The 26,073-nt window shown below is 42.3% G+C and overlaps 1 protein-coding gene across 3 annotated transcripts; it reads right to left on the bottom strand.

Moving 5' to 3' along the window:
• Positions 1-5,042: 5,042 nt before the first annotated feature.
• Positions 5,043-21,954, bottom strand: LOC115182208 (zinc finger protein 658B-like). 3 transcript variants are annotated; one of them, XM_029743823.1, is made up of 4 exons: positions 20,827-21,954; positions 12,514-12,620; positions 11,997-12,135; positions 5,043-9,259 (listed from the first exon to the last, which is right to left on the bottom strand). In XM_029743823.1, the coding sequence occupies exons 3-4, from the start codon at positions 12,046-12,048 to the stop codon at positions 7,686-7,688; spliced, it is 1,626 nt and encodes a 541-aa protein (XP_029599683.1). In that variant the 5' UTR covers positions 12,049-12,135; positions 12,514-12,620; positions 20,827-21,954; the 3' UTR covers positions 5,043-7,685. The 3 variants fall into 3 exon arrangements, with proteins under 3 accessions (XP_029599683.1, XP_029599686.1, XP_029599682.1); XM_029743826.1 differs by having other exon boundaries at positions 20,910-21,954; XM_029743822.1 differs by lacking the exon at positions 12,514-12,620 and having other exon boundaries at positions 20,910-21,954.
• Between the last annotated feature and the right edge of the window lie 4,119 nt (positions 21,955-26,073).

The raw sequence follows: 26,073 nt of genomic DNA, 5'->3' as shown, positions 1-26,073 counted from the left end.
CTGAGCCAAAGGGGCCAACACACGTCTGGAATAGATGCCCAGAAGTAGATGGTCATCGTAGAAGGAGTCCTGAGCCAAAGGGGCCAACGCACGTCTGGAGTAGACGCCCAGAAATAGATGGTCATCGTAGAAGGAGTCCTGAGCCAAAGGGGCCACCGCACGTCTGGAGTAGACGCCCAGAAGTAGATGGTCATCGTAGAAGGAGTCCTGAGCCAAAGGGGCCACCGCACGTCTGGAGTAGACGCCCAGAAGTAGATGGTCATCGTAGAAGGAGTCCTGAGCCAAAGGGGCCAACGCACCTCTGGAGTAGACGCCCAGAAATAGATGGTCATCGTAGAAGGAGTCCTGAGCCAAAGGGGCCAACGCACGTCTGGAGTAGACTCCCAGAAGTAGATGGTCATCGTAGAAGGAGTCCTGAGCCAAAGGGGCCAACGCACGTCTGGAGTAGACTCCCAGAAGTAGATGGTCATCGTAGAAGGAGTCCTGAGCCAAAGGGGCCAACGCACGTCTGGAGTAGACGCCCAGAAGTAGATGGTCATCGTAGAAGGAGTCCTGAGCCAAAGGGGCCAACGCACGTCTGGAGTAGACGCCCAGAAGTAGATGGTCATCGTAGAAGGAGTCCTGAGCCAAAGGGGCCAACGCACGTCTGGAGTAGACGCCCAGAAGTAGATGGTCATCGTAGAAGGAGTCCTGAGCCAAAGGGGCCAACGCACGTCTGGAGTAGACGCCCAGAAGTAGATGGTCATCGTAGAAGGAGTCCTGAGCCAAAGGGGCCAACGCACGTCTGGAGTAGACGCCCAGAAGTAGATGGTCATCGTAGAAGGAGTCCTGAGCCAAAGGGGCCAACGCACGTCTGGAGTAGACGCCCAGAAATAGATGGTCATCGTAGAAGGAGTCCTGAGCCAAAGGGGCCAACGCACGTCTGGAGTAGACGCCCAGAAATAGATGGTCATCGTGGAAAGAGAGCCCTACTGGGTCCTCACAGCAATGAGGACAATTTGTTCTTATCTAGAGCAGAAATGGTTGCTAATCTAACATCTGGACAAAAAGAGTGTTCGGTGTGTGGGTTGGGGCCAGTTAAGTTAGGAACAGGTTTACCGCTTGTGGGAGTTCCCACAGGGGGTAAATCTGACTATGCATATGGATTTACCATTCTTAGTAGAGATGCCACGTAATCCTGACCCCATGACATTCTCTGCATGACACAACCACACAGGCCCACCGTTGTTTGCGAGGCCAGATAATACTTTACTCCCACACATTTCAGTAGCAGCAGTGATGACAGCCCCTTGGTGTATTAGAGGAGAACAGAGGAAATCATTTGGGTGAACTAGAATGTAATTGTACAATGTATTACAATTGATCCAATACTTGTAAGTTAACTGTTAACAAGGCCGACACTGAGGAACCTGGTAATGTTACTTATGGTATTTCAGTCATCAGTGTTATTGTCCTTTTAAGAGGAGCCTTGAATGTAATTGGGTTATTAACATGCTGTAAGGCGATCTGTGCCTCTCTGGCTAATAATGTTTCAGCAGCTATCATGTTTTCTGCTTAGTTTGCCTAAATGTGTTATTAACATGCTATAAGGCCTCTCTGGATGATAAGGTTTCAGCAGCTATCATGTTTTCTGCTCCTCCAGACAATGGTGAGACTGATGAGCTCCCATTTTCCCCTGCATACGGATGAGCTCCCATTTCCCCCTGTAGATATGGACGAGCTCCCATTTCCCCCGTTGATATGGACGAGCTCCCATTTCCCCCTATAGATATGGATGAGCTCCCATTTCCTCCTGTAGATACGGATGAGCTCCCATTTCCCCCTGTAGATATGGATGAGCTCCCATTTCCCCCTGTAGATATGGACGAGCTCCCATTTCCCTCTGTAGATATGGACGAGCTCCCATTTCCCTCTGTAGATATGGACGAGCTCCCATTTCCCCCTGTAGACATGGATGAAGAGTAACAATTGAAGGTTGTTTTCATTTTAACAAGTTGAAGGTAATGTCATCTAAACCAATAATCTCTTTCCATAAAGTGGACCACTGAGCTGCTAAACCAGCACCAACTTTTTGAAGGTCTTAGCAGATTTGTTAAACAACAAGGTTTTACATTTTGACTAAGTTGATGTCCCATGGACAGTTAGTGCAGAACAAAGGTCAATCCAACCCGATTGTGGTAAGAACTATGGAAACAATTGAGAGATTTATTTACCCCTGAATCTACAGATCCCTTGTGCATGCGTGTGTATTTTTGAAGGACTCACTCCTGTTGATTATAACCTTTGATTGTAGATTTTAGCTTCATTATGATGATTCTGAATGAAATTAGATTCATTCCTATTAATGGAAGCTGAACCTTCATTATGATGATTCTAAATGAAATTAGATTAATTATTATCACACAAGTGATAAGAGGATGGAATGTGAAGGAAATATTCTTATATGAAGAGACAGCTTTGAAAACGTTCATCTTGTCTTTGGTGTCATAAACAATCCTTGGTTCCTGCCTGTACTTGGTAAAGATATGAAGGGAGGCCGTCAGAACATCCCAGAATATGTTCTTTAAGTTGAGATAGAATACGAGCCAGTCACATGTAGGAACCAATCCAATGAATCATGTTTATGTAGGTTTTAATGTTGCCGTATATAAGGAACACCCTTTTAGAGCTCCCTTCAGACCCGTACTTTATGCATCTCAGTTTGACTGTGACCTTTCCAGCTTGCTGTTAATAAACAACGATTCATTTCAGATTGACTGTGACCTCTCCAGCTTGCTGACAATAAAGAGTGATTCATTTCATTTTGACTTCGAGTGTCCCTGTGTTGATTTTCCATGACACTAGTTTCAACCTATCAGTGCCACTGACTGGCTAGCTAGCTAGCTAGTGGTTAGCACTAGTTAACGTTAGCTATCATATTAGTTGTCTACTAGTTGTCTCTTCTTCCTGACTGAGCCAGGTGTCTGCTAGTTGTCTCTTCTTCCTGACTGAGCCAGTTGTCTGCTAGTTGTCTCTTCCTGACTCAGGTATACAAGGCTTGGGTGGAAGGAAAGCAACATGAAAATGGAATTATGGCAATTCATATTATTGTTCCAAAATTAATTATTGTTAACTTACATATCTCAAGGCCAAGCAAGAAGTCTTGACCTCGCGCACATTTTTCTGTCCTCAGTTTGATTGAAAGCAACAATCTGTATTATTTCCTGTTAACCTATTGCTTCTAGAAAGAGAGAAGAAACACCATGTGACTGATGGCTTCTAGAAAGAGAGAAGGAACACCACATGATCAAGATCGGCTTCCTATTTCACAACAAAGCCTCCTTCACTCATGCTGCCAAACATACCCTCATAAAACTGACTATCCTACCAATCCTTGACTTCGGCGACGTCATTTACAAAATAGCCTCCAACACTCTACTCAGCAAACTGGATGTAGTCTACCACAGTGCCGTCCGTTTTGTCACCAAAGCCCCATATACTACCAACCACTGCGACCTGTATGCTCTCGTTGGCTGGCCCACTACATATTAGTCGCCAAACCCACTGGCTCCAGGTCATCTATAAGTCTTTACTAGGTAAAGCCCCGCCTTATCTCAGCTCACTGGTCACTATAGCAACACCCACCCCTAACACGCGCTCCAGCAGGTATATTTCACTGGTCATCTCCCAAGCTCATCTTGCTCTTTTGCACCCCAGTATCTCCACTTGCACATCATCATCTGCACATCTATCACTCCAGTGTTAATGCTAAATTGTAATTATTTCACCTCTGTCCTATTTATTGCCTTACCCCCCTACTTTTCTACATTTGCACGCACTGTAGATAGATTTTTATTTTGTGTTATTGACTGTACGTTTGTGTTATTGACTGTACGTCTAATGGGCGCTAGTCTTATGAGCCCTAGTCATATGAGCCCCAGTCTAATGGGCGCTAGTCATTAGAGCCCTAGTCTAATGGGCCCTAGTCTTATGAGCCCGTCTAATGGGCCCTAGTCTTATGGGCCTAGTTTACAGGACTCTGGGCATACGTAGTTCACTATAAAGGGAATAGGGGTTAATTTGTGACACTTCCCTGATGTATAGTAGGTTCTCATCATGTTCATATGAACTGATCTGAAGTCAGGCTAACTGAATGGTGTCTAGTGGAAGTTACTGTAAACTTTTTTTAAATTAAAATGTTTTTTCCCCTTTAAACTTTGACTGTTGTCTTTTCATTTATAGTTTGGTGAATAAAACAGGTCTGTTTATCAGAATCCCACAGTTCTTGTGTTTATTGACTTTGACACATTTTTCAGATGTTAAATGGTTTATTTTCTAAACTCATAGCTGGTTTTACAGGTGTTATCTTATGTTCAGAACCTTTTCATCAGGCATTCATTGGAGTTGAACACTTCTCTCATTAATGCAAAATCAAAGTTTTGTCAAACACCATATGTACATTCAGTTTAGTCACCAATCCATAATGATAAACTCCCTGGTTAGTCATTCAGTTTAGTCACCAATCCATAATGATAAACTCCCTGGTTAGTCATTCAGTTTAGTCACCAATCCATAATGATAAACTCCCTGGTTAGTCATTCAGTTTAGTCACCAATCCATAATGATAAACTCCCTGGTTAGTCATTCAGTTTAGTCACCAATCCATAACTATGTAGTTGGCTCAGTTGGTAGAGCATGGTGTTTGCAACGCCAGGGTTGTGGGTTCAATTCCCACAGGGGACCAGTTCAGAGAAAAACATTTACGCATTCACTACTGTAAGTCGCTCTAGATAAGAGTGTCTGCTAAATGACTAAAATGTAATAATGATAGGCTCAGTGGTTAGTCATTCTGACATTTAGGGCACCGATCAAACAACCTAAATAATGGTGTAGATTACAACATATCAGGCTATTTGAGGCGTAGATTACATCATATCAGGCTATTTGAGGCGTAGATTACATCATATCAGGCTATTTGAGGCGTAGATTACAACATATCAGGCTAATCGAGGTGTAAATTACTACTGCTGAGGAAATTCTAATCAAAAGGAAGAGGCTGCAGATTCTTCAAACAAGTTTTATTATAAGAATTGCAATTCTGGAGTGGTTAACAATCACTCAATGGTGCAGAGTTAAGAGCCCCTGAACAGAGTTGGGTGTCAGTTTTATAAAAAGGTACAACCTCTGTCTACGTAGCAGTCAGCAGAAGTGTGAAAGCATAAAAGGGTATATTGTCCACTCAAGCAGGAACAACAAGATTAGCTCAGATCAGGTGTAGTTTCTGTCTCCAGGTCATATTGCTGTTGCTATACAAAAGTAATCTTTCAGTTCTCCTCCACACAGCTGCACCCTCAGTGTATGGAAGACAGGATGTAGCCTTATCACAAGGTTACACCCAATCGGCTGTTGGCTTTAAACCCAGAGGCCTAACTCAGGCCAACAGACACAGTGGAAAATAACTGATCAAACTATTCAATGCATAAGCAGTATAGAACATAATCTTGTAATTTTCCACCATACAACATATCAGGTTTATCAAGGTGTAGACTAGAGCAAACATTTGAATCTAAAAAGGCTGCATGAGATTATCCAATGGCAACATCAGTGATGGGTATTACAGCAGGTTTCTGATTTGACAGCTCCAATGAAGTTACACCTCAGGCATCACCTGAATAAAAACAATGAAACGACTATGCAGTTGTCGGTTATGGTGGATTAAGGCAGAAAAGATTGAATACAGCCCTAAATTACACTCCAGAGTTTTAGCTTGTAAACATGACTGGATGGGATTCCTACTCCTCCATGCAGTCAATGTCCATTTTCATAATAGGTACCGCTCTGACACAGTTCCACCTCAGACAACGTCACCACACCAGCTATGCAGGTGTCGGCTAGCGCCAAATCTCATTGAATTGAGCCCACAATCCAAATGCTAAAAATTAAAAGATACACATTTCAAAAGCGTTCATTTTGAAGTGCTGAGAAGAATAGTCGATGGTAAATATCATGTTCCATACAGTGTTTGACTGGAACTTTACTGCACCATTTACTTCTGCATCCAAATGTTTATAATTTGTATCCAATGGCAAGTTGTGAGTATGTTGAGAACTGTGTCCCTCCTCAGGGCTTGATTCAATCAGACCCGTGTTAGACAACATCTGCATAGCGATTGCTTTGGCGGTGTTGGAGGTGGAACTGCATTAGAGTTGTCAAATCCACAAGAGGCTCCTGGCATTATAACTAAAGTGGACAGTGCCATTGGCTGCACAGAGTCAATCCCATGAGGCCGTGTATCAAATTTCAAACAATGTTATTGGCTACACCTTGATAGAAATACTCATTTTGTTAAATGATTTTCCATTAGAGCGTAATTATTTATATATAGCCTACACTTTCTCATTCAGAACTTCAAATGCGGGTGTGGCTTTGTGACAATGATGCAAGTTCAAATCACATTTATTTATAACGTTTAGATAAACGTTTTGGCCGAAATTAAAAACTACCGGTTTTGGTTAAATCCACAAAACCGAGTGAAAACCTCCGTATTTTAAAGTATTGTTGTTTCAGGTATGGGCATTGTCAGGGACAACCTACAAGCGTTCACATTTCACAGTTGTTAGCGTGTGTCCTTAATGCTCATTCAATAATTGTCTCTATAGGTGTTCAATCAATTACAAATGACTAATTAAAATATTTATCAGTCTGTTGTCTTGTGCAGAGCCATTAGGCCTCGCTCCTGTATGTGTTCTATGGTGTATAATCAGTTCACTTGAGGTGGTAAAGCATTTCCCAGTTAGAGAGCAGTGGTAAGGTTTCTCACAGGTGTGTATTCTCTTGTGTGAAGCCAGGGTTCCCTTGTGTGAATCTCTTCCCACATTCATCACAGCTGAAAAGTTACACTGTGTGTGTCAACTGATGTGATTGCAGACGGATCCTTTTACTGAAATGCTTGTCACACTGATCACAGGTGTGAGGTTTCTCTCCAGTGTGAATCCTCCTGTGGTACCTCAACCCACCTGCCTGCGTGAATCTCTTCCCACAGTCGGTGCAGTCAAATAGTTCTCTCCCGTGTGTGTCATCTGGTGGTACTTCAGATGCTGTGGGGAGCTGAAGCTGTGCTCACAGAGGGTGCAGTGGTAGGGTGTCCCACTGTGTTTGCGCTGAACGTGGCATCTCAGGTCCATTGAACACTTGAAGCTCTTGCCGCACTCGGAGCAGTAGAGAGGTTTCTCTCCTGTGGGTCTCTGCTGGTGTCCAGTCAGTTGACCCTTAGTGGTGAACCTCATCTTATAGTCAGAAGAGTGAGGACGTTGTTCTCCTATGTGTCAGCTGGTGTTTAAACAGGTGACCATTATCGGTGTAACTAGTCACACTGAGCAGCTGTATGGCCTCTGTCCTGTGTGGATTCTTGTGATATTTTAAGGAGCCGGATCAAGAAAAACTGAGTCCACACTCATGCAGCACTAATGCTTCTTTTTGGAGTGAGTTCGCAAGTCACCTGATGTGACAAAACTCTTCCCACACTGATCACAGTGGTGCGGCTTCTTTCCTGTGTGCCTTCTCTTGTGAACTTTCAAGGCGCTGGCCTGGGAAAAACTCTTCCCACGGTCAGGGAAAGGGCATTGGTTTGGCCTCTCTCCTGTGTGTCTTCGCTGGTGAATTTGCAAGGTTGCCATTGTGGCAAAGTTATCACAATCTGAGCAAGATTACGGGTTCTCTCCCTTGTGAAGACGCTCGTGTTGTTTGAGAGATTGTTGCCGAAGGAAGCTCTTGTCACAGTGGGAGCAGTGGTAAGGCTTCTCTCCAGTGTGTATAAGTTGGTGTTTCTTTAATGCGCCTGGCGTTGTGCAGCTCGACTCACACTGAGAGCAGTGGTACATCTTCTCTGAATGTGTAAACTTGTGCTTCTTTAAAGAGTCAAGTCTTGAAAAGCTCTTCTTGCAGTCAGAGCAGTGATAAGGTTTCTCTCCTGTGTGTATTTTTCGGTGTGTCCCAAGACTGGCTCTATGTGCAAACTTCTGCCCACATTCAGAGCACTCGTACGGTTTCTCTCCAGTGTGAATTCGCATGTGTCCTTCCAGTGCCCTGGCAGAAGAGAGACTAGCGCCACATTGGGAGCAGCAATGAGGTTTATCTTCTGTGTGTCTGACCTCATGTTCTTTCAGAGATCTATCGTTACTGAAACTCAGCTCGCACTTAGAGCAGTGGTATGGCTTTTCTCCTGTGTGAATTTGCATATGATTTTTCAGGTGATCCGACCGTCCAAAACTCCTCTGGCAAACATTGCAGCTGTGTGGCTTCTCTCCTGTGTGAATTCTCTGGTGTTTGTACAGGGCTGAATTAGTGGCAAAGCTCAACTTACAGTGGGAACAGTGGAATGGTTTCTGTCCAGTGTGTGTTCGCTTATGCTGCTCTAGAGAATGAGATGATCCTAGCTTCTTGCCACACTGTTGGCATTGGTAGCCTTTCTCTCCAGTGTGCACTTTGTTATGTTGCAAGAGTCCACTCTTAACAGCAAACCTCTTCCCACACTCAGTACATTGGTGGGGCTTCTCTCCAGTATGTCTTAGCTGGTGACATCTTAAAGAAGACAAAAATCTGAAGCTTTTCTCACAGTCAGTGCATTGGTAAGGTTTCTCCCCTGTGTGAATCCTCTGATGTATTCTGAGTAACTTAGCTGAGGAAAAGCTTCCCCCGCACTGCTCACAGTGGTGAGGCTTTTCTCCTGTGTGTATTCGTTTGTGTTCAGACAGTGCCGAGGCTTCTGTGAAATTCTTCCCACACTCAGAGCAGTGGAACGGTCTCTCTCCACTGTGAATCCGCCGGTGAGCTTTTAAGCTTTGTGATGTAAAAAATCTCTTCCCGCAGTCAGAGCAACAGTGTGGTTTTTCGCGGGTGTGTTTTATTCTCTCATGTATGCGTAAACCACTGGAGTATGTAAATCTCTGCCCACATTCTGAGCACTGGTACGGTTTTTCTCCAGTGTGAATCCGCATGTGTCCTTCCAGTGCACTGGCAGTGGAGAGGCTAGCTCCACACTGGGAGCAGCAGTGAGGTTTCTCTCCAGTATGAATTCTCTGGTGTCCTCTAAGGTTTACTTTAGAGGTGTAACTCTTCCCACAGTCAGTGCAGCAGTGAGATTTCTTCCTTGTGGGTCTCTGCTGTTGTTTCTTGAGGTGTTCTGATCTTGAGAGACTTTTCTCTGCCTCGTCAGCATCATGATGTTTTGCCTCCCCAGATGACAAGCCCCATCTGAGAGAGTGACGGTTAGGAATGTCCCCTGTGAAGCAAAGACAGGGCGTTATGGTTCCTTCATATCAAAGCCAGATTTAGGCCCAGCTTTTCACACTCTTGTAACCGAATTTAAGCATTCAAATCTTCAATGTAAAATCGTATTAAATCTTCAAATTGTCAATGTATCCAAGGGTGTAGGAGTGCTTGTAATGATACATCTAGAATCGGCTTCCAACGTCGCAAAAAACATACCCTCGTAAAACTGACTATCCTACCGATCCTCGACTTCAGCGATGTCATTTACAAAATAGCTTCCAATACTCAGCAAACTAGATGCAGTCTATCACAGTACCATCCGTTTTGTCACCAAAGCCCCTTATACCACCCACCACTGCGACCTGTATGCTCTAGTCGGGCTGGCCCTCGCTACATATTCGATGCCAGACCCACTGGCTCCAGGTCATCGATAAGTCTACGCTAGGTAAAGCTCCGCCTTAGCTCACTGATCACCATAGCAACAAGCACCCATAGTACGCGCTCCAGCAGGTATATGGCACTGGTCATCCCTAAAGCCAATACCTACTTTGGCTGCCTTTCCTTCCAGTTCTCTGCTGCCAATGACTGGAACAAAGTGCAAAAATCGCTGAAGCCGGAGACTTATATTTCCCTCACTAACTTTAAACATCAGCTATCTGAGCAGCTAACCGATCGCTGCAGCTGTACATAGTCCATCTGTAAATAGCCCACCCAATCTACCTACCTCATCGCCATATTGTTTATATTTACTTTTCTGCTCTTTTCACACCAGTATTTCTACTTACACATCACCCTCTGCTCATCTACAGTGGGGGGGGGGGGGAAGTATTTGATCCCCTGCTGATTTTGTACGTTTGCCCACTGACAAAGAAAGGATCAGTCTATAATATTAATAGTAGGTTTATTTGAACAGTGAGAGACAGAACAATAAAAATATCCAGAAAAACGCATGTCAAAAATGTTATAAAATGATTTGCATTTTAATGAGGGAAATAAGTATTTGACCCCCTCTCAAATCAGAAAGATTTCTGTCTCCCAGGTGTCTTTTATACAGGTAATGAGCTGAGATTATGAGCACACTCTTAAAGGGAGTGCTCCTAACCGCAGCTTGTTACCTGTCCACAGAAGCAATCAATCAGATTCCAAACTCTCCACCATCGCCAAGACCAAAGAGCTCTCCAAGGATGTCAGGGACAAGATTGTAGACCTACACAAGGCTGGAATGGCCTACAAGACCATCGCCAAGCAGCTTGGTGAGAAGGTGACAACATTTGGTGCAATTATTCGCAAATGGAAGAAACACAAAAAAACTGTCAATATCCCTCAGCCTGGGGCTCCATGCAAGATCTCACCTCGTGGAGTTGCAATGATCATGAGAACGGTGAGGAATCAGCCCAGAACTACACGGGAGGATCTTGTCATTGATCTCAAGGCAGCTGGGACCATAGTCTCCAAGAAAACAATTGGTAACACACTACGCCGTGAAGGACTGAAATCCTGCAGCGCCCGCAAGGTCCCCCTGCTCAAGAATACATATACAGGCCCGTCTGAAGTCTGCCAATGAATATCTGAATGACTCAGAGGACAACTGGTGAAAGTGTTGTGGTCAGATGAGACCAAAATGGAGCTCTTTGACATCAATTCAACTCGCCGTGTTTGGAGGAGGAGGAGGAATGCTGCCTATGACCCCAAGAACACCATCTCCACCGTCAAACATGGAGGTGGAAACATTATGCTTTGGGGGTGTTTTTCTGCTAAGGGGACAGGACAACTTCACCGCATCAAAGGGATGATGGACGGGGCCATGTACCGTCAAATCTTGGCTGAAAACCTCCTTCCCTCAGCCAGGGCATTGAAGATGGGTATTCCAGAATGACAATGACCCAAAACACACAGCCAAGGCAACAAAGGAGTGGCTCAAGAAGAAGCACATTAAGGTCCTGGAGTGGCCTAGCCAGTCTCCAGACCTTAATCCCATAGAAAATCTGTGGAGGGAGCTGAAGGTTTGAGTTGCCAAACGTCAGCCTCGAAACCTTAACAACTTGGAGAAGATCTGCAAAGAGGAGTGGGACAAAATCTCTCCTGAGATGTGTGCAAACCTGGTGGCCAACTACAAGAAACGTCTGACCTCTGTGATTGCCAACAAGGGTTTTGCCACCAAGTACTAAGTCATGTTTTGCAGAGGGGTCAAATACTTATTTCCCTCATTAAAATGCAAATCATTTTATAACATTTTTGACATGCGTTTTTCTGGATTTTTTTGTTGTTATTCTGTCTATCACTGTTCAAATAAACCTACTATTAAATTTATAAACTGATCATTTCTTTGTAAGTGGGCAAACGTACAAAATCAGCAGGGGATCAAATACTTTCCCCCCCACTGTATCACTCCAGTGTTAATTTGCGAAATTGTAATTACTTCGCTACTATGGCCTATTTATTGCCTTACCTCCTCACGCCATTTGCACACTATATATAGACCTTCGTTTCTATTGTGTTATTGACTGTACACTTGTTTACTCCATGTGTAACTCTGTGTTGTTGTTTGTGTCGCACTACTTTGCTTTATCTTGGCCAGGTCGCAGTTGTAAATGAGAACTTGTTCTCAACTAGCCTACCTGATTAAATAAAGGTGAATTTATTTATTTTTTTTTTAAATTCTACATCTTTAAAACAGATTGTATTGTGGTAATTAATGACATTCAGTGAGTGTCCCAAAATAAATGTATGTCAGAGCATAAACCCACTTAGCGCCGGTGTTTTCCTGCAGTCGACCAGCCGCACAGACAGCCTCTTCATACCCAGCAGTAAGGGGCTACCGGGAGAGGCACGACACGGGGACTCCAGGAGGGGTAGGGAGGAGGAGGGTTGGAGGGAGAGTGTTTCCTGTCAACCCAAAAAGAGAGTATGAGTGTTGTCATATTGGTACAAAACAATAATGATCTAAAATAAGTCTTCCAACTATTAAACCTTTGTCCAGAAAACAGTTCCTGATGTCCTATTATAGTCTAGTGTTGCATTATGGGAACTGTGTCTCCATGTATAGCTCTTACACACCGAGGACTTGAGAAGAGCACAATCAACAACCTCTGCATCATCATCATCATCATCATCATCATCATAGTTGCTTTGATAAGGTGTTAACCCATGTCAGTAATTTAAAATACTCAAATCATTCCAATCCCGTTTATAAAGGCAAATATTAAAGGACCCCTCCTCCAGAGGAAGTTGATGAGGTTAGCTGAAATATTAAAGGACCCCCACCTTCCTCTGTGTGCACAGCCAATAGTTTCTGGCACAGTCCACACTCCGCGATTTGTAAACAAACCAACAAGCCAGGAGGAGGACCCTTCACTCTCCTCCTCCCTCTTCTGCAACGGAATGGAATAATCAAGGATGAGTACAGAGTTTAGTGGTAATACTGCAGTAATACCAGCTAACCTACTCCATGGACCAATAAAGCTAGCCAGCCAGCCAGCCAGCCAGCCAGCCAGCCAGCCAGGTAACTATTCGCAACTGTGGATAATTGGTTCCAAAGCATAATAGTACTTGTAACTATGTTGGCTAGCTACCAGTGACCTGTTTTTCTGATTATCTGTAGGTTAGGTAGTTAGTAGCTAGCTACAGTGCTCCAAATGTAGCTAGCTTGTAACTAAAATAACAGCTGGAACGACCTAGCAGTAATGTTTACAAGTATCACCACTAGCTGGCTACTAAATGACCAACGAATTCATAAAGTATTCAGACTCCTTGACTTTTCCACATTTTGTTACATTACAGCCTTATTCTAAAATTCATGAAATTAAAATGTTTTCCTCATCTACACACTATACCCCATAATGACAAAGCAAAAACAGGTTTTTAGAAATGTTTGCAAAAGTATAAAAAAAGGTAAACAAATACCTTATTTAAATAAGTATACAGACCCTTATGAGACTCGAAATTGAGCTCAAGTGCATCCTGTTTCCATCGATCATCCCTGAGATGTTTCTACAACTTGATTAGAGTCCACTTGTGGTAAATTCAATTGACTGGACATGATTTGGAAAGACACACACCTGTCTATATAAAAAAAGTCCCACAGTTGACAGTGCATGTCAGAGCAAAAACCAAGCCACGAGGTCAAAGGAATTGTCCATAGAGTTCCGAGACAGGACAGGATTGTGTCAAGGCACAGATCTGGCGAAGGGTACCAAAGCATGTCTGCAGCATTGAAGGTCCCCAAGAACACAGTGGCCTCCATCATTCTTAAATGGAAGAAGTTTGTAACCACCTTGGCTGCTAAGCGTCACATCTGAAGGAAACCTGGTACAAATCCCTATGGTGAAGCATGGTGGTGGCAGCATCATGCTGTGGGGATGTTTTTCAGCGGCAGGGACTGGGAGACTAGTCAGGATCAAGAGAAAGATGAAACGGAGCAAAGGACAGAGAGATCCTTGATGAAAACCTACTCTAGAGTGCTCAGGACCAAATTGTTAACAGGTTTTTTTGAGAGAGAGAGGTTAACAGCTGCGCATTACAGGTTGCAAAATAGCTGGGAAGAGACTTTGATGTACTGATTCCATGGCACAGTGTATGAACTGGTACAAAAAAAAAAAAACACTTGATTCAACACTTCCACTTTATTTAAATTCTTAAACAAAATTATTGCGACTAACAACGTTATATATATATATATAATTAAAATGTAGGCAAAAAGGCAAACTCGGCTCCTTCATTCATTAACCTCTCTCGGGCAGGTGGGATGCTATCGTCCACGGGTCACACGATTCAACAGCCAGTGAAAAATCAGAGCGCCAAATTCAAAAACCACAAAATGTCATAATTCAACGTTTCTCAAACATACGACTATTTTACACCATTTTAAAGACACGTCTCCTTAACCTGTTAGGGCTAGAGGGCAGTATTTACACGGCCGGATAAAAAACGTACCCGATTTAATCTGGTTACTACTCCTGCCCAGTAACTAGAATATGCATCTAATTATTGGCTTTGGATAGAAAACACCCTAAAGTTTCTAAAACTGTTTGAATGGTGTCTGTGAGTATAACAGAACCCATATGGCAGGCAAAAACCTGAGAAGATTCCTTACAGGAAGTGGCCTGTCTGACAAGTTTTTGTTCATCTTGGCTCTTTTTATTGAAGACTGAGGATCTTTGCTGTAACGTGACACTTCCTACGGCTCCCATAGGCACTCAGAACCCGGGAAAAAGCTGAATGATATCGAGGCAGCCCCAGGCTGAAACACATTATCGCGTTTGGAAAGTGGCCGATCAGAGGGCCGTCAGACTAAGGCTCGTGCACGAGGGGATCCCATGCTTTTACTTTCTCTCTCGTTGAATGTAAACAGGCTTTGCCGGTCGGAATATTATCGCTTTTTACGAGAAAAATGGCATAAAAATTTATTTTAAACAGCGGTTGACATGCTTCGAAGTACGGTAATGGAATATTTAGATTTTTTTTGTCACGAAATGCGCCGTGCTCGTAACCCTTATTTACCCTTTCGGATAGTGTCTTGAACGCACGAACAAAACGCCGCTATTTGGATATAACTATGGATTATTTGGGACCAAACCAACATTTGTTATTGAAGTAGAAGTCCTGGGAGTGCATTCTGACGAAGACAGCAAAGGTAATAACATTTTTCTTATAGTAAATCTGACTTTGGTGAATGCTAAACTTGCTGGGTGTCTAAATAGCTAGCCCTGTGATGCCGGGCTATCTACTTAGAATATTGCAAAATGTGCTTTCACCGAATAGCTATTTTAAAATCGGACATATCGAGTGCATAGAGGAGTTCTGTATCTATAATTCTTAAAATAATTGTTATGTTTTTTGTGAACGTTTATCGTGAGTAATTTAGTAAATTCACCGGAAGTGTTCGGTGGGAATGCTAGTCACATGCTAGTCACCTGCTAATGTAAATAGCTGGTTTTTGATATAAATATGAACTTGATTGAACAGACATGCATGTATTGTATAACATAATGTCCTAAGATTGTCATCTGATGAAGATCATCAAAGGTTAGTGCTGCATTTAGCTGTGGTTTGGGTTTATGTGACATTATATGCTAGCTTGAAAAATGGGTGTCTGATTATTTCTGGCTGGGTACTCTGCTGACATAATCTAATGTTTTGCTTTCGTTGTAAAGCCTTTTTGAAATCGGACAGTGTGGTTAGATTAACGAGAGTCTTGTCTTTAAAATGGTGTAAAATAGTCATATGTTTGAGAAATTGAAGTAATAGCATTTCTAAGGTATTTGAATAACGCGCCACGGGATTCAACTGGCTGTTGAGTAGGTGGGACTTCAATTTCTCAAACACATGACTATTTTACAGCATTTTAAAGACAAGACTCTCGTTAATCTAACCACACTGTCCGATTTCAAAAAGGCTTTACAACGAAAGCAAAACAGATTATTACGCAAGCGTCCCACCTAGCCCAGAGAGGTTAATGTAACCACATTGTCCGATTTCAAAATGGCTTTATGGCGAAAGCATAAAGTTAGATTATGTTAGGACAGTTCCAACACAAGAAAAAGCACACAGCCATTTTCCTAGCAAGGACTAGCGTCACAAAAACCAGAACACCAGCTAAAATTATGCACTAACCTTTGACAATCTTCATCAGATGACACTCCTAGGACATCATGTTACACAATACATGCATTTTTTGTTCGATAAAGTTCATATTTATATCCATAAACCCCATTTTACAATGGCGCGTGATGTTCAGAAAATATTTTGCCTCCAATACTGCCGGTGAATCAGCACAGCAATTTACAAAAATAATCATCATAAACGTTGATAAAATATTAAACTGTTATTCAAAAAACTATAGATGAATATCTCCTTTATGCAAACGCTGTGACCGATTTCAAATAAGCTTCACGGGGAAAGCACTCTGCAATAATCTGAGTATTGCGCTCAGAAAAATACATCAGGCAATACAGATACCCGCCATTTTGGAGTCATCTAAAATCATAAATAGCATTAGAAATATTCACTTACCTTTGATGATCTTCATCAGAAGGCACATCCAGGAATCCCAGGTCCACAATAAATGTTGTTTTGTTCGATAAAGTCCATAATTTATGTCCAAATAGCTCCTTTTCGTTCAGCAAGCTACTCCAAGTGTAGGAAGCTAGCGGAAAATGTCACGACGAAAAGTAAAAAAAAGTTATATTTACGTTCGTTCAAACATGTCAAACGTTGTATAGCATCAAAGACTTGACATCTAGTGGAAGCCTTAGGAAGTGCAAAATGAACCCTAAGTCACTGTGTGTTCGATAGGCAATGACTTGAAAGGACTACAAGCACCAGAATTCTCACTTCCTGGTTAGATTTTTCTCAGGTTTTTGCCTGCCATATGAGTTCTGTTTTACTCACAGACATCATTCAAAGTGTTTTAGAAACGTCAGAGTGTTTTCTATCCAAAATCTACTAATAATATGTATGTTCTAGTTCCTGGGCCCGAGTAGTAGGCTGTTTAATTTGGGTACGTTTTTCATCCAGCCGTGAAAATACTGCCCCTTACCCTAGAGAAGTTAAATCAGATGGCTCAGTCAACACAAAACCCACTGATATTACCAAGTAGTTTGTCATATCAGTGGGTTTTGTGATGGAGGAGCTGGCAAAATTTGCAAACTTGGACATGATAGCAGCAAATTCTGAAACTACACAAAAATGAATAACTGACCAAATGATGAAAGCATTGCAATTTTAAATTCAGTAAAGTGAGTGTGGAAGAGGTGAAGCAAGAGGTGAAGCAATGACAAGCCACCTGGGTCTGAAAACTTGGATGGAAAATGAATGAGGATCATAGCGGATGATATGGCTAATAGGAGTGGCACTCTCTTCAATCTAAGCATAGAGGAAAGTGTTCACCCTCAGGCCTGGAGGGAAGTAAACGTCATTCCCATACCTGAGAATAGTAAAGCATCCATGACTGGCTCAAACAGCCGACCAATCAGCCTGCTACCAACCCTTACTAAACTCCTGAATTATTATTTTTTTGACCAGATACAATGCCATTTCACAGAAAACAAATTAACAACTGACTTTCAGCACGCTTACAGGGAGAGGCACTCAACATGTACAGCACTTACACAAGTGACTGATTGGCTGAAACAAATTGACGATAAGAAGCTTGTGGGAGCTGTTACATTAGGCTTCAGTGCAGCTTTTGCCATTATCAATCAATCTGCTACTGGGAAAAGGCTGTTATGGCATCCCTGCTATATTGTGGATCGAGAGTTCTGTCTAACAGAACACAGAGAGTGTTCTTTAATGGAAGCCTCCCCAACATAATCCAGGTAGAATTCAGAATTCCCCCCCCCAACATAATCCAGGTAGAATTCAGAATTCCCCCCCCAACATAATCCAGGTAGAATTCAGAATTCCCCCCCCAACATAATCCAGGTAGAATTCAGAATTCCCCCCCAACATGATCCAGGTAGAATTCAGAATTCCCCCCCAACATGATCCAGGTAGAATTCAGAATTCCCCCCCAACATGATCCAGGTAGAATTCAGAATTCCCCCCCAACATGATCCAGGTAGAATTCAGAATTCCCCCCCAACATGATCCAGGTAGAATTCAGAATTCCCCCCCAACATGATCCAGGTAGAATTCAGAATTCCCCCCCAACATGATCCAGGTAGAATTCAGAATTCCCCCCCAACATGATCCAGGTAGAATTCAGAATTCCCCCCCAACATGATCCAGGTAGAATTCAGAATCCCCCCCCAACATGATCCAGGTAGAATTCAGAATTCCCCCCCAACATGATCCAGGTAGAATTCAGAATTCCCCCCCAACATGATCCAGGTAGAATTCAGAATTCCCCCCCAACATGATCCAGGTAGAATTCAGAATTCCCCCCCAACATGATCCAGGTAGAATTCAGAATTCCCCCAACATGATCCAGGTAGAATTCAGAATTCCCCCCCAACATGATCCAGGTAGAATTCAGAATTCCCCCCCAACATGATCCAGGTAGAATTCAGAATTCCCCCCCAACATGATCCAGGTAGAATTCAGAATTCCCCGCCAACATGATCCAGGTAGAATTCAGAATTCCCCAGGGCAGTTGTCTAGGCCCCTTAGTTTTTTCAGTCTTTACTAATGACCTGCCACTGGCTCTGAGTAAAACCTGTGTGTCTATGTACGCTGAGGACTCAACACTACATACGTCCGCTACCACAGCAAGAGAAATCACTGCTACACTTAAATATCTGCAGTCAGTTTTAAAATGGGTGGCAAATAATAAACTAATACTAAATATTTTAAAAACTAAATGTAATGTATTTCAGACAAATCATTCACTTAACCTCAACCAATTATTGTAATGAATAATGTGTAACTTAATCATGTTGAGGAGACTAAACTGCTAGGAGTAACCCATGATTATTAACTGTTATGGTCAAAACATATTGATACAACAGTAGCTAAGATGGGGAGAAGTCTGTCCATAATAAAGCGCTGCTCTGTCTTCTTAAAAACACTATCAAGAAAGTAGGTCATACAGGCCCTAGTTTTGTTGCATCTGGACTGCTGTCCAGTCATGTGGTCAGGTGCCACAAAGGAACTTAGGAAAGTTACAATTGACTCAGAACAGAGCAGCACGGCTGGCCCTTAAATGTACACAGAGAGCTAACATTAATGATATGCATGTCAATCTCTCCTGGCTCAAAGTAGAGGAGAGATGCATCACTGCTTGTATTTGTGAGAGGTGTTGGCAAGCCGAATGCACCGAGCTGTCTGTTTGAACTACTGGCACACATCTCAGACACTCATGCATACCCCACAAGACATGTCACCAGAGGTCTCTTCACAGTCCCCAAGTCCAGAACAGATTATGTGAGGAGCACAGTACTACATAGAGGCATGAACTAACTCAGCAGTAAAATCAGATTTTAAAAACATTAAAAATACAACTTATGGAACAGCGGGGACTTGAAGAGACACACACATGACAACATGCGCACTATATACACACACAAGTACACAGGGATTTATTTGGGTTGTAGATTTGTGGAAGAGTAGCGGCCAGAGGGAACACACTGTGTGGTGAAATCTGCTGTGAAATGTTTTGTAATGTTTTTATTGTTGTTAACGGCAGCAACTAATGGGGATCCATAATAAATACAAACCAGACTAATTATAGTATACTACAGTAGGCATATCTATTCAGACTAATTATAGTATACTACAGTAGGTTTATCCATTCAGACTAATTATAATATACTACAGTAGGTCTATTCATTCAGACTAATTATAGTATACTACAGTAGGCATATCTATTCAGACTAATTATAGTATACTACAGTAGGTTTATCCATTCAGACTAATTATAGTATACTACAGTAGGTCTATCCATTCAGACTAATTATAGTATACTACAGTAGGTCTATCCATTCAGACTAATTTTAATATACTACAGTAGGCCTATCTATTCAGACTAATTATAGTATGATACAGTAGAACTAACCAGACTAATTATAGTATACTACAGTAGGCCTACCCATTCAGACGAATTATAGTATGATACTGTAGAACTAACCAGACTAATTATAGTATACTACAGTAGGTCTATCCATTCAGACCAATTATAATATACTACAGTAGGTCTATTCATTGACTAATTATAGTATGCTACAATAGGCCTATCCATTCAGACTAATTATAGTATACTACAGTAGACCTACCCATTCAGACTAATTATAGTATACTACAGTAGACCTACCCATTCATACTAATTATAGTATGATACAGTAGAACTAACCAGACGAATTATAGTATACTATAGTAGGCCTAACTAACCAGACTAATTATAGTATACTACAGTAGGTCTATCCATTCACACTAATTATAGTATACTACAGTAGGCCTACCCATTCAGACTAATTATAGTATGATACAGTAGAACTAACCAGACTAATTATAGTATACTACAGTAGGCCTACCCATTCAGACTAATTATAGTATGATACAGTAGAACTAACCAGACTAATTATAATATACTACAGTAGGCCTACCCATTCAGACTAATTATAGTATGCTACAGTAGAACTAACCAGACTCATTATAATATACTACAGTAGGTCTATCCATTCACACTAATTATAGTATGCTACAGTAGAACTAACTAACCAGACTGTCCAACAAATATAAGAAGAAGCAATTCCTATGTCAAGTCGCGTTTACAACAATTAAATAATTTTATTTACATTTTATGAAGAGAAGAGAGACGAAAAACATTGATTCTGATATTCTGCCGACCAAATGAACTTAACTGTAGGCCGCAGCAAAACCTTGGATTTTCCTAAACGAGCTACCGACTGGAGAGCCTGGCATATGTCTGCTCCTGATACATGCACGGTTCTCCAGTCGGTAGCTCGTTCAGGAAAATCCAAGGCTTTGCTGAGGCCTACTTTAGCAGTCTTCCATTCAGCAATTCACGGCCATTATTACCGATCGGAAGAGCAACGAGATATTAAACTATGTAAACAATACTTAGTAACGCGATATTAAACAATAAATATAACTGTGCTCTAAATTAAATTGTTTCACAACCTGTCGGAGCTCTGTGAAACGTGTTACGTCGTTCGTGCCCGCAGACGTGTTTTTTATATATATTTTACATGTATCTAACTCACCTGATTCATTGTAGACACTCGTTTACGGCCGGTCGTTTGCAGAGTTCAGGCGAAGTGAACCAGATGAGATGTTTCTCCCTACTGTGTTGAATTGTAGATTAGGGAGGTAGCGTTATATTCTACTCTGTGACTGCGGGACCAAAAGTCATGACTATGATTCCATTTCCATTATTAGCAGTATTTAGACTGTCCACTTTGAAGAGCTGAGACTGTCGTGGAAAATTGTCTTAAAAGTAACACTCTTACAAGAACTTGTAAATTCAATATAGACTTTAATACAAAGTAGCAAAGCCGAGCCGGTCCGCGGAACAACTGCCTTTCTCAGGCCCCGTCTCTGCTTTTATGCACATACAATACATAGGTCCATCCTTTATGTAAATGAAGAAAAGCCCTTTGTGCTTTCTGCCAGCATTATCTTTCAACCCTATGGATAACGCCCATATCTGAGGATAACGCCCACATCTGCTCTTATTTCTAACATAATGGTGGCCAAACTCTCCTCACGTGGATATAAAATAATGCATGCATTGCATGCTTACTCTTGGTTGTTTGTCCTGTTTTCCTTTCTCGTGTGTTTCTCTCTAAGTGCACCCGGGCCATATGTACTTAACTCGTTATCTTCTCTCATGCATTTTTCTAAGTGTACCCAGGCCGTGTGTACTTAACATAGGTTCATTCACCTGACTGCACTTTGCCATGGCTCTGTAGTTATGCTGCCTGGCCCTCACGTGGTCCCCAACGTCCTTGTTATCTTTACTTAAGGTTAGATATTAATCTCCTCTTCCCCTAGTTAATGTATCTATGTTTTTCCTTCCTTCAGCACGTCTTCCTTTCTCCCACAATATGGATAGATAATAATGGAGAAAGGTCAAGGGAAGCTATTTTCATATAGAGGGAGGGGACTCTATACGTTATGCAAAGACAGAATCCTATTAAGGCAGGACTCTGTAATATGAGAATTTAGTATTTTTCATGGAAGGGCTCGGCTATGTTACGTTTGTAATAAAGTCTATATTGAATTCACAAGTTCTAGTAAGAGCGGTATATTTCTGAGCCAATATTCCACCACATGACTCTCTGCCTAAAGTCCCGAAAGAAAAGACAGACTCCGCCTTCACATCCGTTGCATTGAAAACATTTCCTTCACGTTACCATTCTGCTGGTAGCAGATCATGAAATGGCCGCAGAAAGGCGGATCTATTTTTTTCAAAATAATAGTCGTCCTGCAACAACAAGAGAAGTTTATCCATTTTTGAAGCACTATAGTGCAGTACAACTGTGCACAGCATTGCAACCGCATAGGGAGAAAAAACACAGATCTTTTGATGCATTTTTAAATTGTATTTCATTACACTGAACACAAATATTAATGCAACATGTAAAGTGTTGGTCCCATGTTTCATAGGCACAAAATGCTTATTTGTTTACTTCCCTGTTAGTGAGCATTTCTCTTCTGCCAAAATAATCCATCCAGCTGTGGTTTATAAAAAAAGCTGATTAAACAACATGATCATTACACAGGTGCACCTTGTGTTGGGGACAATAAAAGGCTGCTCTAAAATGTGCAGTTTTGTCACACAACATGATGCCACAGATGTGTCAAGTTTTGAGGGAGCGTGCAATTGGCATGCTCTCTGCAGGAATGTCCACCAGAGCTGTTGCCTGATCATTTAATGTTCATTTCTCTACCATAACCTGCCTCCAACATCATTTTAGATTATTTGGCAGTATGTCCAACCGGCCTCACAACCGCAGACCATATGTAACCATCCTGCTGCTGCATGGAGAATCCACCGAGTACCACGTGTAACCATCCTGCTGCTGCATGGAGAATCCACCGAGTACCATATGTAACCATCCTGCTGCTGCATGGAGAATCCACCGAGTACCACGTGTAACCATCCTGCTGCTGCATGGAGAATCCACCGAGTACCATATGTAACCATCCTGCTGCTGCATGGAGAATCCACCGAGTACCACGTGTAACCATCCTGCTGCTGCATGGAGAATCCACCGAGTACCACGTGTAAGCGTTATCATCCAGCCATATTTCAGTATTTTTTTTTTTTTTTTTTTTAACCTTTATTTAACTAGGCAAGTCAGTTAAGAACAAATTCTTATTTACAGTGACGCTGCCCTATTGGACTCCCAATCACGGCCGGATGTGATTCAGCCTGGATCCAAACCAGGGACTGCAGTGACTCCTTAGCACTGAGTAGCAGTGCCTTACACCGCTGTCATACAGCCTGGAATGGAACCAGGGACTGCATTGACAACTCTTGCACTGAGATGCAGTACCTTAGACCGCTGTGATACAGCCTGGAATCGTACCAGGGACTGTAGTGCCTTAGACCGCTGCGCCACTCAGGAGCCCCTCGTACAATAGTTCAGCTTTTCAGGTCTCTGTGATGGGAGACTCTCGAATGAAGCTCATACATCTTATTCTCCAGTGACTGGACATTTAGCCAATAGAAATTAGGGGAGGGTCGTTCGGTTTTCTCTTCACCTCAATTTCACTACGACTCCACCTCGTCTACCGTGTTTACAGCTGCGGAATTTTGGTAGCCCATGGAACAAAGAAATAAGGGTCTGGTATGAACAGTGGAACAGGCCCAGAGAGCAAATCAAGTGCACCCACAGACCAGACAATCAGATAGCGCAGAAAGCTCAGATCACTCAGATGTCTGTACCGTATCCTCAATATTTTTGTTTTTAACTTCTCTAGGGTAGGGGGCAGTATTTTGATGTCCGAATGAAAGGCGTGCCCGTAGTAAACTGCCTGCTACTCAGGCTCAGAAGGTCGGATATGCATATTATTAGTGGATTTGGATAGAAAACACAAGTTTCTGAAGTTTCTAAAACTGTTTGAATGATGTCTGTGAGTATAACAGAACTCATATGGCAGGCAAAAACCTGAGAAAAATCCAACCAGGAAGTGTGGAAATCTGAGGTTTGTAGTTTTTCAAGTGATTGCCTATACAGTATACAGTGACTTAGAGTTCATTTTGCACTTCCTAAGGCTTCCACTAGATGTCAACAGTCTTTAGAATGTTATGTCATGCTTCTACTGTGACTGGGGAGAAAATAAGAGGTCCTGGAAGTAGACGACTGAGAAAATGACATGAGTTCAGTGGCGCACTCACGTGAGAATTAGCTCTGTTCCTTTTCTTTTTTGAAGACCATGGAATTGTCCGGTTGGAATATTACTGAACATTTATGATAAAAACATCCTAAAGATTGATGCTATACATCGTTTGACATGTTTCTACGAACGTAAATAGAACTTTTTTTTGACTTTTCGTCATGACATTTTGCGCGCGCTTCCTGCATTTGGAGTAGTGGACTAAACACGTGAACAAAAATGAGGTATTTGGACAAAAATGATGGACTTTATCGAACAAAACAAACATTTATTGTGGAACTGGGATTCCTGGGAGTGCATTCTGATGAAGATCATCAAAGGTAAGTGAATATTTGTAATGCTATTTCTGATTTTAGTTGACTCCAAAATGGCGGGTGTCTGTATTGCTTGTTGTTGTTGTCTGAGCGCTGTACTCAGATTATTGCAAAATTTGTCTCTGTGGATGGTTTGTCCTCTGACAAATCAACTGTAAGTTTAGGTGTTCCTCAAGGTTCGGTTGTAGGACCACTATTGTTTTCACTATATATTTTACCTCTTGGTGATGTCATTCGGAAACACAATGTTAACTTTCACTGCTATGAGGACGATACACAGCTGTACAGTCGTGGCCAAAAGTTTTGAGAATGACACCAATATTAATTTCCACAAAGTTTGCTGCTTCAGTGTCTTTAGATATTTTTGTCAGATGTTACTATGGAATACTGAAGTATAATTACAAGCATTTCATAAGTGTCAAAGGCTTTTATTGACAATTACATGAAGTTGATGCAAAGAGTCAATATTTGCAGTGTTGACCCTTCTTTTTCAAGACCACTGCAATCCGCCCTGGCATGCTGTCAATTAACTTCTGGGCCACATCCTGACTGATGGCAGCCCATTCAGCCCATTCTTGCATAATCAATGCTTGGAGTTTGTCATAACTTGTGGGTTTTTGTTTGTCCACCCGCCTCTTCAGGATTGACCACAAGTTCTCAATGGGATTAAGGTCTGGGGAGTTTCCTGGCCATGGACCCAAAATATTGATGCTTTGTTCCCCGAGCCACTTAATGATCACTTTTGCCTTATGGCAAGGTGCTCAATCATGCTGGAAAAGGCATTGTTCGTCACCAAACTGTTCCTGGATGGTTGGGAGAAGTTGCTCTCGGAGGATGTGTAGGTACCATTCTTTATTCATGGCTGTGTTCTTAGGCAAAATTGTGAGTGAGCCCACTCCCTTGGCTGAGAAGCAACCCCACATATGAACGGTCGCAGGAGGCTTTACTGTTGGCATGACACAGGACTGATGGTAGAAAGGGGATTCATCAGAGAAAATGACTTTACCCCAGTCCTCAGCAGTCCAATCCCTGGACCTTTTGCAGAATATCAGTCTGTCCCTGATGTTTTTCCTGGAGAGAAGTGGCTTCTTTGCTGCCCTTCTTGACACCAGGCCATCCTCCAAAAGTCTTCGCCTCACTGTGCGTGCAGATGCACTCACACCTGCCTGCTGCCATTCCTGAGCAAGCTCTGTACTGGTGGTGCCCCGATCTCGCAGCTGAATAAACTTTAGGAGACAGTCCTGGCGCTTGCTGGACTTTCTTGGGCGCCCTGAAGCCTTCTTCACAACAATTGAACCGCTCTCCTTGAAGTTCTTGATGATCCGTTATATGGTTGATTTAGGTGCAATCTTACTGGCAGCAATATTATTGCCTGTGAAGCCCTGTTTGTGCAAAGCAATGATGACGGCACGTGTTTCCTTGCAGGTAGGTAACTATGGTTGACAGAGGAAGAACAATGATTCCAAGCACCACCCTCCTTTTGAAGCTTCCAGTCTGTTATTTGAACTCAATCAGCATGACAGAGTGATCTCCAGCCTTGTCCTCGTCAACACTCACAACTGTGTTAATGAGACATGATGTCAGCTGATCACTGACATGATGTCAGCTGGTCCTTTTGTGGCAGGGCTGAAATGCAGTGGAAATGTTTTGGGGGGATTCAGTTAATTTGCATGGCAAAGAGGGTCTTTGCAATTATTTGCAATTCTGC

This window comes from Salmo trutta, unplaced genomic scaffold (assembly GCF_901001165.1).
Source record: "Salmo trutta unplaced genomic scaffold, fSalTru1.1, whole genome shotgun sequence".
Lineage (NCBI taxonomy): Eukaryota > Metazoa > Chordata > Actinopteri > Salmoniformes > Salmonidae > Salmo > Salmo trutta.
The sequence above is the reverse complement of the archived record's forward strand: the minus strand, read 5'-3'. Positions and strand labels throughout refer to the sequence as shown.